This window comes from Gadus morhua, chromosome 9 (genome assembly GCF_902167405.1).
Source record: "Gadus morhua chromosome 9, gadMor3.0, whole genome shotgun sequence".
In the NCBI taxonomy this organism is placed as follows: domain Eukaryota; kingdom Metazoa; phylum Chordata; class Actinopteri; order Gadiformes; family Gadidae; genus Gadus; species Gadus morhua.
The window spans coordinates 7,908,540-7,918,539 of NC_044056.1; the positions used below are offsets into that span (position 1 = coordinate 7,908,540).

At 47.7% G+C, this 10,000-nt stretch overlaps 2 protein-coding genes across 2 annotated transcripts; both read right to left on the reverse strand.

The window, feature by feature from the left end:
• Window positions 1–966: 966 nt before the first annotated feature.
• LOC115550759 (galanin receptor type 2) lies at window positions 967–2,571 on the reverse strand. The gene is made up of 2 exons (XM_030366049.1): window positions 2,545–2,571; window positions 967–1,902 (listed from the first exon to the last, which is right to left on the reverse strand). Exons 1-2 carry the CDS (start codon window positions 2,569–2,571, stop codon window positions 967–969), a joined length of 963 nt encoding a protein of 320 aa, XP_030221909.1.
• A 1,053-nt stretch (window positions 2,572–3,624) lies between these two features.
• pthlhb (parathyroid hormone-like hormone b) lies at window positions 3,625–6,377 on the reverse strand. The gene is made up of 3 exons (XM_030366303.1): window positions 5,907–6,377; window positions 5,554–5,667; window positions 3,625–5,079 (listed from the first exon to the last, which is right to left on the reverse strand). The coding sequence occupies exons 1-3, from the start codon at window positions 6,020–6,022 to the stop codon at window positions 4,590–4,592; spliced, it is 720 nt and encodes a 239-aa protein (XP_030222163.1). The 5' UTR covers window positions 6,023–6,377; the 3' UTR covers window positions 3,625–4,589.
• Window positions 6,378–10,000: the final 3,623 nt, after the last annotated feature.

A 10,000-nucleotide genomic window follows, 5' to 3' on the forward strand; every position in this document is an offset into this window, starting at 1 on the left:
GTCATTTAACATTTAAAGTATCTCACGAGACCCAGAGTTGTGTCCATTTTAACGAGGCAAACTTGATACTGATTGAGTTGTTGGAATAAACGACACTTCAACAGATACGGTTTTATTAACAGTATAAATACTTTTTGAAAAAATACCTCTACTACATCCTAAGAAATTTTATTTTGCTGCAGTATTAATTTCTCAACAATAATGAATCATTGCTATTATGAAAGGACATTAGCAGACATACAAGATAGACCTGCTACCTAGATCTTCTGCTTAGAATGAAGATATAAAATATTTTTCAGTATTTGGCCCTCATGTCAAAAACATCAAAAGAAGCTGTCCAGGAATACATTTTAGTCAAATGATTCAATCACATGGCAATGGCACGTACAATAAGTTTACAAAAAGTCAGAACAATAAAAAATGGATGTACTTTTACATATTATTTTGTCAACAAAAAAACGTAAAATCAGATTCATATTACACATCACGCTCAAACTCAAAAGTAAAAGGTAGAGAGTGACTACTAGAGAGTGAACCTTCTAGAGTGACTCTACCAGAGTGACTCAGTGACTACTAGCGAGTGACTCTACTGGAGAGTGTTTCAACTAAAGATTGACCAGAAGAAGGTGACCCTATAAGAGAGTGACATACCAGAATGACTGCACTAGAGAGTGACTCTTCTGGAAAGTGACTCTACTAAAGAGTGACTACACTAGAGAGTGTTCCCCCAGAGTGACTCCACTAGAGAGTGACTACTCGAGAGTGACTCTACTAGGAAGTGACTCTTCCAGAGTGACTCCACCAGATAGTGCTCCACTAGAGAGTGATCCACTAGAGAGTGATCCACTAGAGAGTGATCCACCAGATAGTGCTCCACTAGAGAGTGATCCACTAGAGAGTGATCCACTCGAGAGTGATCCACTAGAGAGTGACTCCACTAGAGAGTGATCCCCCCGACTGACTCCCCTAGAGGCTCTCCGTGGCGACGCTGACCACCTCAGGATGCACCCGGTTCCTTGCGGCGGCGGCGGCGGTGCATCCGAAGAGCCACTCTGCCCTCCTGTGGCGGTAGCGCTTGGACAGCAGCACGTACAGCACCGGGTTCACGCAGGGGTGCAGGTACTGCAGCACGGTGCACACAAAGTAGAACACCTCCCAGGCTGAGTCCTGGCGGTAAAGGCCCAGGTACACACAGAGCTCCAGCACGTAGCTGGGCAGCCAGCACACCGAGAAGGACCCGGCCGCCAGGAAGACCATGATCGAGGCCCTGCGGCTGTTCCTGGCGCTCGCCTGCGACATCACGGGGCTGCGGTGCAGGAAGAGAGCCAGGCGCACGTAGTTGAAGGCGATCACCAGCATGGGGACGAGGTAGAAGAGGACGAACTGGCTGAGGACGACCTGGTAGTGGTGCTGGTGGATGGTGGGCAGGCAGTAGGTGAAGTTGGCCGCGCTGGGGCCAACGCTGTCCCTGGTGGCGAACATGCGCAGGGGGAGGCTGACGAAGAAGCTGAGCGCCCACACCAGCACGAACATCAGCACCACCAGGTCCATGTCGGGCGGCCGGTAGGGGTTGGTGATGATCATGGCACGCGTCATGGACACGGCGCACAGCGAGTAGGTGCTGGCGGCCAGGCTGAAGGCCAGCAGGAACTGGTAGACCTTGCAGAAGACGTTGCCCAGCGGCCAGGACTGGCTGACGGCCGAGTGCAGGGTGAAGGGGATGAGCAGGAGGGTGAGGAAGTCGGCCAGCGTCATGCTCAGGAGGAGGATGTCCAGGCGGTTCTTGCGCAGGCTGTTGTGCTTGGCGAACAGCGAGAAGACCAGGATGTTGGCGCAGAGTCCCACGCCGAGGATCAGGCCGCAGGTGCAGGCGAAGATCAGCCCGTAGATGTTGGCGGTAGCCTGGGAGGTGAGACCGCATCAGCATCAACACCACCATCGTCACCACCACCACCGTCACTACCACGACCATCACCACCAAGACCACCACCACCACAACCACCACCACCCCCACGATCAGCCCCACCACCACCACCGTCACCACCACGACTATCACCACCAAGACCACCACCACCACAACCACCACCACCATCACCCCCACGATCAGCCCCACCACCACCACCACCATCACCACCAAGACCACCACCACCAAGACCACCACCACCAAGACCACCACCACCAAGACCACCACCACCACAACCACCACCACCACCACCACCACCATCACCCCCACGATCAGCCCCACCACCACTACCACCATCACCACCCCCAGAAAGGAAAAAGATTAACCAAACATTTCCATGTTATGTTTTTGTTAAAAGTTGTGTTTTTGTGCAGAGCATCCCACTCGTGGGAATAATTATATTTGCATTGGTGTTTATTAGGGAAGCAGAAGTCTGTTAAAGTCCACCCGCTGACAAGTCACACCCACACATTTTATTGCTGGATTTAACATCAATCACCAAAACTTGCTGCTTTACTTTCACTGCTGTCACCCTCACTGCTTTAGACATAAACTTAGTGAACACATCGCACTGACCGTACCTCTTTAAATGTGGACGTACTCACCATGGTCTTTCTTCAATACTTTCTGGCCCGGATTGGTGACATCCTGGAGTGCAGATCTCCACGATAATGTTTTTGGAGTAAAGAACCTTGTGAATTCATCATGGGAGAAGGTGACAGGAGTAGCTCCTTTCCATGGGCTGTTAACCAGCCGCTGACTGGTGAATGGAGAGGGAAAGGCAAACACTACTTGGATCAAATTGACTCCGGGTGAGCGGGTTTAAAGAGAGAGCGCACGTCCAGCTCCGGTGAACTAAAAACCTGCATCTCATGAAATTTGTTTGAGGAGAGTGAACATTACTCGTTCTATCAAAAAGGCTACCATTAATTATTTGGTTTGAATCCAAAATGTGTATCTTTAGGTATTTTCAATTGTTTTGTTACAACCTAAAAAAACTTTAAAAACCAAGGAAGCTTTTCTCAGAATATCTCAGAAAAACTAAATCCTTTTCAAATTTTTCAAAAACCATCCTCTGACAAGTTATTCAAACTTTCCTCCTGTTCCTATACTTGATTACATCTATTCCCTCAGAAGCTATTAATGACGTTCATGAGATGCATTCAAACCAGAGGAGAGAAGAGCATACCTCAGTATTTGAGATAAGCACCTCCTCTAACTCATCTCAAGACTGATAACGCCAACCAAAGTAAACACGGCCTCTCTCCATTGATTGTGCTTCCCATGATTCCCCTTTGGCCGGGAGATATTAATGCCTTTCCCATTGTTGGATTGATTTCTTTGGTGTGAGCTGCATGCTTTGGGTAGCAGCTTTATCAGCCCGTTCCCCAGCATTTATGGCTCTGTGTGCGCTAATGGCCAGCACCGCAGCTCTTAGCACAGGAAATAGCTGACACTGATGCATTTGCTCTGCCCTCCATTACGTTGCCTGTGTGCTGGGCAGCCGAGTGAGCCGACTATTAAAAAAGGCCACATGTGATATTAACAAAACGCTATCGTGCCCTTAAAAGCCTTTTAATGCTTGAATTTTAAGTTAAGCCTTGAAAGTCAACAGCCATGGTTCGATGTTTGAAATCTAATGTTTTTGACGGCCCGTTACGCTTGTATTAACCCAAACGCAGCAGACGACAGATACAACAAGAGGCAAGCGTTTCTAGCGGCTACAGTTTTAATGTTTGCTATGTGGTCAATGTGTATATGATGTCCTCAGTGCAAGTGAAGAAAATTAGGAGTCAGAAAATACCTTGACTTTGGCATAAGTATAAAAATAGACTATAAAGGTATAAATGATTGGAGATTTGATAAAGCATTCAATACGCCATAAATATGCATTGGGAAATAGAAAACAACCAACAACAACAAAATAGCACACAACATAAACCTCAAAGGAAGAGAAAATGAAAAACCAATTACATGAAGTCATGTACAGGATATACCTAAAGTGCATTATGGAATTCAGTCAGCAGCACCACGATACATTCACAAAAACACAATAAATAGGCCTACCTAAATAAATTATGGAAGAACAATTCCAACAGATGTGGTCAGCAAACAGTCCAGCTTGAGAGTGTGTTAAAAATAGCAACCAATCATAGGTCCAGCAAAGTCCAAACTCCCCAGAGTCTCAATCATCAATAATTACACTATGTACAGCACAGACAATAAATATCTTTGGTATTACAGATGATGACACAGACGACAGACAAACAAATCTTATTTTCCTACTTTTTTTGTGGGGTGAATGTCTGCGTTGATGGGTCGACTCCACTTGAATAAATATGAATCTTAAAAGACGAAAACACACTTTGTTTTATGACAGTTGTTATAGTGACGAAATACATTCGCGGGAGTGACTGATTATAATCATACAAGCAATGCCCAGGACCAAAGAAACAGAAATAACGAACTAAGTCACTCATGGGTGTCTGAAATGGTTCTCATTGTGCTCCTGAGTCTCAGTCTGATTGAGCTTCAGAACCAGAGGCCGTGAGGTCTGGGACGGGGGGACGCAGACGCTAGGGCTGGGGTCTTATGGCTTCAGGACCAGAGGGATGGGGGGGCGGAGCTATGAGGCCCGGTTGACCCTCGTGTGCGGAGCCTCCGTCGCCGCGACAGCCCGCCGCGCCCGCTTCCTCTTCTTCTCGCTCTCTTTCCGCCGGCCCAGTCGGACCTTCTTCTTCCTCTTGGTGGCTGCCTTGAGCGGCTGGTCCTTGTAGGCCAGGACCTTGTTGGTCTCCTGGGGCAGGTTGGCGTCCCCCTCTGGGTCCAGAGTCCTGAACCTCACCGGCAGGTTCTTGGTTCCTCCCGGGGGCTTCTGGTGCACGGCTCCACCACCACCACCACCACCTCCTCCACCACCACCAGCAGGTCCACCACCTCCACCACCAGCACTACCACCACCGGGGCCACTGTTTGGGGAGCCCTGGAAGGGGGGGATGGAGGCGTCTGCGGTGTGGACCTCGTCCAGCAGCTCCTGCAGCCACATGCGGCGCTTGAACTCCTGCAGGGACCGGCCCTTGTCGTGCATGAGCTGGGTGTGGCTCACCGATCGCCTCCTGGAGAACCACGGTCACAGTGTCGGGGGGGAAAAAAGGTCAAAACTCCAGAAAATCACATGGTAATTTAAAAAAGATTAGTGCTGCTCGAACAAGTAGCTCTTAGGACCACTGTTTTGGATATTTTTATCCAGATCATTCATTATGTCTGGGAAAATATGTGAATTTTTTTGAGAGACTGGCTGCTAAAAATCCAAGGTCACAGGCCAGGTAATCACAGGACAGTAGAGGGCAGCATTAACAAGATTTGTGGCTGCGGCTTTCACCCACGAACCCACACAATCAACAGACTTTGATTTTTTTAGCCCACTTTTAAAAAAAATCTGCACAATCTTTCTCTCAATTCCATAAACTAAGATTTGCTGATATTACAAAAGTAACTCAATATACTTCCTGATCATATGTTGTGGAATGGAGCGATATCGAAGCAGAGCATGGATCTTTAAACAGACACTGATTCAGGAGGTAACTCACGTCCTGTTGCTGGGAACATCCATGGGTCTGCCGTCCAGGGTCAACGGGGAAACCAGCAGGAACACAGCCAGGCTCCACTGATGTACTACGCCCATAGAGCACATCCTGGAAGATCTGCAGAAAACACAAACCCAGGCGTCAACATCCCATCACCCGCCATCCCTGGAACATGCACATGCAGATGAGCACTTTGTTTTGCCTGCTCTTGCTGACCCCCCGTCCCAACTTTCACTGGGCTCACTAATCTTCACACAAAAAGCACTTTTTAGTGATCAACACTCCCCCATAAGGACAATTTTCTCTTTCTGTTCATTTAAACCGCAATGCATGTCAGTCAGAGAAAGGAGACTTACGTGGGATCTCTGCAGAGCACACTGATCCACAGGCACTTGTGTTCACCAACGCTTTGAAAAGGAGCTTTGTGTAATGTAATCAGAAAAAAACTATCAAAACAAGCAAGAGGAAGCATAAAAGCTAAAAAAAAAATCTCCCAAACACACAATGGCTTGGTCAGAAAGTCAGTCCAAATCCATCAGCGTGAGGGCAGGCTGGGGAAAGCCCCCTGTCCTTGCCTCCCGACAGCGTTATTTATTTCTCCCCGGGCGTCCCGATGAAGTGAGCGATAAAGATAGCCGGGGCTGGCCGCGGCCCACCGGCGGGCAGTGCCGTCACAGCAGCGCGTGTCCCGGGAGGCGGGGTGGCGGTGTGATCCCTCAGGGGGAGCAGAGCTGGGTCGGGGCCACGGTGGGTCCAGCAGGACGGGGCGGTGGAGAGGAGACGGGGGTCTTCTGCATGCTGCCTGCCTGTGCTCTGAGAGCTGGGGAGTGTTTGGACCCAGTGAGGCAGAGAGAAGGAAAAGTGGAACTCCTCTTTGGGTGAAGATGTAGACGCTGTTTTAGCTCCTGCCCATTAAGTGTTGGTCCTGCCGCGCACGCCCCCCCCCCCCCCCCCCCCACCACACACACACACACACACACACACACACACACACACACACACACACACACACACACACACACACACACCTACACACACCTACACCACACACACCTACACACACACACACACACACACACACACACACACACACACACACACACACACACCTACACGCACACACACACACACACACACACACAACTACACACACACACACACACCTACACACACTTCCGCACACACACACACACACACACACACACACACACACACACACACACACACACACATACACACACACAACTATACATACACACACACACGCAACCACAAACACACACACACCCTTCTCACAGACACCCACGCTAAAAACATATACATCCGCATGCATGGTTGCCTACACACACACACACACACACACACACACACACACACACACACACACACACACACACACACACACACACACACACACACACACACACACACACACACACACACACACACACACTGCGCGTGCATGCCACCCCATAGACCTGGAAACAGAACTACACAATCCTGGTCACACATTCATAAAAACACACACACAGATTCAACACACAAGCACACATATATAAACACACACAGAAACACATGCATTCAAACTTGCAGGCATGGGGACAGACGGACACACACACACACTCACACACATACACACACACACACACGCACAAAAACACGCACCTGCAGTGACAAGAACGCGGTGCACACATCAACGCCTCCGACCGACCAATTAGCGCAGAGAACACTAAAGATCCAGAACAATCCGGCGTGTGACGCCCATGGAAACATTGACGACCATCGCGGTTCTAAAGTCACATCTCTGACGGCTTAGGAGGGACAGGTGTGCGCCCATGGTGGTAATCACAAGGGTAACGAGCAGGGGCCATCCGAGAGGGGGGTTGGGGGGGGTTGGGGTGGGGGTGGGGGAGGTGCTCTAGAGTAAACAGCCAGGCCTCACCACTTCCCCCAGGGGAGAATGACCATAACCTCAGAGAAACCCAACCCACAGCCTCTCTCTCCACTGAGCACCATTCAATACAGCACTCCTCTGCTCCTCGCTGCTGGCCAGCACAGCTCCGCACTCACTGGTAATGGTGGGCTCTGAGGCGGCTCCTCACATCCAGCCAGTGGTGATGGTGGGAGAGTGACCCGTGGATCAGAATATCAAGTGAATAGGAGTAAGGGCTAAGGCACCGCTAGCACGGGGAAATATTAGTTGTCGGTTTTTTTTTAAGAATCGTGAGATCTCTCGTTTTTCTTGTCAGTTTGTGGGAAACAGGAACTGTTTTGCCGGCCGCAGACCATCCATATGCATGAGGATGTCATCATCAAATATTTAAGTGTTGTTGGAAATATTCTGTCTGTGTTGGCAGGCAGATACCCCAAATCTATTCTGAACTGGGGTAAATGGATACAAACAGAGAAAAAATATTTATATATTCACTTACCCTTTTGTTGATTTATTGATGGAATATCGACCGTCACTCTGCTAATCATAGTGTAAACAAAATGTGAACATTGCTTTTTAGCCGTACTGTAAATGAATTAGAAGGTAGTGTTGTAATGATACCAGCAGGTTTAACGGTCTCCTATCATCATCTACTGAAGAGTAACTCATTATAACCACCGGTAACCAGAAGAATTTCCCCTACACGAGTTGTAAAAGTGCACTCCAATATTCCTGATATTAATGTACCTCTTCATTAATGTGGTTTCTCCTTCCTCGGTCATGTACAAGCAAGAAATTAAAAGACCCCTGAAATCGCATCCATTGACTTTACGATCTAGCAATGTATGGTCCTGTTTAAGCAATAAAAAAGAAGGTTCATAAAAGTATCAGAAAACTGAGTCTTTTCTTTTACTGGAACGTAGCACTGTGAAACTATGTGGGGTTAACGGCAGTACATAGAGTGTAGAGTTAACTGGATTTATGCTTTAATACGTATAGATTTGATCTTACTCTGAGTATAAGTACACAAAGATATGGCCACAGAGGCCTGTTAGGGAGCACTGTGGTCCATAAATCCGGCCTGCAATTGCAAGGAAAACTGCATATTTTAGTACTCGTAAAGTAGTATGCATTTGATTCACCTCCATACTGTGTATTAGACAATAATAGATCAATAGTATGTGAGTTCCTCCAGGATGAAAACTTTTATTTTATTATGTTCTGTTCTGAGTACTTTAGGCTATTGATAAGCCTCTTCCACGGACTGTATACCTAAACCCTGTGGGTGGCAAATTATTTCACGGAGTGCTCAGTATTTTACAAGCAGCCGGTACTCGAAATCCAGCATGGGGTCTCCAATATTCAGCTCTCAGCGTTCCTGACCTCCAACATTCAGTATGGGGGGAAAAAAATACCTCATTCGATTCCATTCTGCAAAGACTTTACCTGGCAAAAAAAAAAGCCTATTTCCTGGCAGAGAGCAGCGAGCAGAATTGGAGCCAGGAAAGCTGCTTTTGATTCACGCTAAATTGCACACTTAACATAGAACAGTATTCCTGCCCGGTTTTCATCCTTTTCACACTGCACGTACACACGGAGCGCAAACAGCCACCACAACCCGGGGCTCAAATATTTCTTCTTTCTTCACTTTTTTTGGCTTACGTCTGCATATACATGCAGAACCCCCCCGACCCCCCCCCCCCCCCCCCCCAGCTGAACCTCAGCCGGTATAGGTCGAAAGAAGAAGGGGAATGAATCTCCTATTTTTAGACGGAGTTGCAATTATTCTACTGTTGTTTAATCCGAGTGGAATGCGTTTTTGTGCAATAAAAAACATTTCAAGAATTATTGGATGAGTTTTTCAGTTTTCTGCTGTTGGACTTTTATGCATTCAATATCCATGTACTGGAGTAGTTCACTTTTTAAGCACTATTATTACTCATAGACTATTATAGACTAATGCATTGCTAATTTCCAATAACTATGTGTGATATTAAACCATAACACAACAATGCATACATTGCAAACCTATAAGCAAAAACACACGGCACTAGATATGTTTGAAACCCAAAACATAGATCAAACTTCCAAATTACCTCAAAACATTTCTCCAACCCTTCAATAGACAGATCAACAGAGTGCACATGTTGGCCGAAACCATAAACGCGTTAATTCACTGCTACGAAACAAAGCCATGGTGGGTTTTATACCGACCCCTCCGTGGCTCATACTCTTGGCTCTGGGGCTCGGCGCATGTCTCACGTGGGGGAACTTTTAGTTAGTTCGGAAAAACCTCACTTGAGAAACGGCCTTCACCGAGGCACTATTGCCCCTTAATGGTTTTAAACCATGAAATATAGACAGCGCAGGCTTCTTCGTCTCCATCCCTAGACCAGCGGAGGTATGCCTTTCACAGAGCTGCGTGGCGAGTCATGTTGGACGCGCGTTCTGCTAGTCATTCACACCTACTAATCATAACTGTCACCTCTGGAATGCGCTTTTCTTCCACACACGCAC

What these genes read in the sequence shown, in the direction of transcription:
- LOC115550759 (XM_030366049.1), bottom strand. Translation starts at nt 2,571, where the DNA reads ATGGTGAGTACGTCCACATTTAAAGAG. An exon ending in GTACGTCCACATTTAAAGAG is followed by an intron (nt 1,903 to 2,544) that starts GTACGGTCAGTG and finishes CTCACCTCCCAG; the next exon opens with GCTACCGCCAACATCTACGG.
- pthlhb (XM_030366303.1), bottom strand. Translation starts at nt 6,022, where the DNA reads ATGCTTCCTCTTGCTTGTTTTGATAGTTTTTTTCTGATTACATTACAC. An exon ending in GTGCTCTGCAGAGATCCCAC is followed by an intron (nt 5,668 to 5,906) that starts GTAAGTCTCCTT and finishes TGTTTTCTGCAG; the next exon opens with ATCTTCCAGGATGTGCTCTA. An exon ending in GATGTTCCCAGCAACAGGAC is followed by an intron (nt 5,080 to 5,553) that starts GTGAGTTACCTC and finishes GTGGTTCTCCAG; the next exon opens with GAGGCGATCGGTGAGCCACA.